The sequence below is a fragment of the Neopelma chrysocephalum genome, unplaced genomic scaffold, assembly GCF_003984885.1.
Source record: "Neopelma chrysocephalum unplaced genomic scaffold, ASM398488v2 Primary Assembly neopelma1_186777, whole genome shotgun sequence".
NCBI classification, from domain to species: Eukaryota; Metazoa; Chordata; class Aves; order Passeriformes; family Pipridae; genus Neopelma; species Neopelma chrysocephalum.
Genome location: NW_020939001.1, coordinates 1 through 1,386, shown reverse-complemented (window position 1 = coordinate 1,386; position 1,386 = coordinate 1). Strand labels below are relative to the sequence as shown.

The following is a 1,386-nucleotide window of genomic DNA, read 5'->3' as shown; positions in this document are numbered from 1 at the left end:
GGTTGGGGGATGAGCACAGGATGAGGGTGAGCACAGGATGGGGGTGACCACAGGATGGGGGTGACAGTAGCTTGGGGGTGAGCACAGGATTGGGGTGACCAGAGCATGGGGGTGATCACAGGATGGGGGTGAGCACAGGTTGGGGGTAAGCACAGGATGGGGGTGACCACAGGATTGGGGGTGACCACAGGATGGGGGTGACCATAGGTTGGGGGTGACCACAGAATGGGGGTTATCACAGGATGGGGGTGACCGTAGGTTGGGGGTGATCACAGGTCGGGGGTGGCCACAGCATGAGAGTGGCCACAGCATGGGGGTGACCACAGGTTGGGGGTGACCACAGGATGGGAGTGATGACAGAATGGGGGTGACCACAGGATGGGGGTGACCACAGGATGGGGGTGATCACAGCCCCATGGCATGATGGTGACCACAGCATGGGAGTGACCACAGCCCCATGGCATGGCGATGACCATGTCACGATGACCACAGCCTCGTGGCATGGCAGTGACCAGGTCACGATGACCACAGCCCCGTGGCATCATGGTGACCTTGTCACGGTGACCACAGCCCCGTGTCACAGCAGTGACCCCATGCCCCCCTCCCGCAGGTCCCACGTTGCTCCTCACCAGCGACATCATCCGCGCCCGCCTCGGCTCCTCGGCGCTGGACAGGTAACCCCCGCGGGGAGGAGGGAGCGTCCCCGTCCCTTCACATCCCACATCCCACCCCAGCCCACCCTGACTGACCCCCGTGTGCCCCGGCAGCATCCAGGAGTACCGGCTGTCGGGGTGGCTGGCGCAGCAGGAGGACATCCACCGCATCGTCCTCTACCAGACCGACTGCACCCTCACCACCTGGACCCTGCGCTGCTTCCGCCAGGCCGACTGCATCCTCATCGTGGGGCTGGGAGACCAGGAGCCCGAGCTGGGAGAGGTCAGCTGGGGCCTGGGGGGGGCACTGAATCCGAAAAATTCGGAATAATGAACTGCCCAGAGACTTTTTTGATCTTTGAGCAGCAAAGGTATTTATTGGCGGTGCCGGGAGCAAGCCAGGTATCACTGGAAAAACTTGTTCCAAGGCTTCACACGAAATCAGCAGTTTTTATGCCATTTTTGTATAGGATTAAATGCATATTCAAGTGATTACAATATCTATCTATACATATTAATAAGGGGTGGAGTGTAGGTGGAGCTCAGACGGGGCTTGGGGCGGTGCTTCTCTTGGCCCACAGCGATTCTGTGACAAGGGGACACAGCCTTGAGCTGCACCGGGGGAGGGTCTGGTTGAACACTGGGAAGAAGTTCTTGACAGAAAGGGTGGTTGGACATGGGAATGAGCTGCCCAGGGAGGTGGTGGAGTCCCTGGATGTCTCTAAGAAGAGCC

The 1,386-nt window shown here is 59.6% G+C and overlaps 1 protein-coding gene across 1 annotated transcript; it reads left to right on the top strand.

Moving 5' to 3' along the window:
• Nucleotides 1–610: 610 nt before the first annotated feature.
• LOC113962986 (neuropathy target esterase-like) lies at nucleotides 611–984 on the top strand (the record flags this gene model as incomplete). Its single annotated transcript, XM_027673778.1, has 2 exons — nucleotides 611–674; nucleotides 768–984. Coding segments are annotated over 2 exons (281 nt in total), but the record flags the coding sequence as incomplete, so codon positions are not given.
• Nucleotides 985–1,386: the final 402 nt, after the last annotated feature.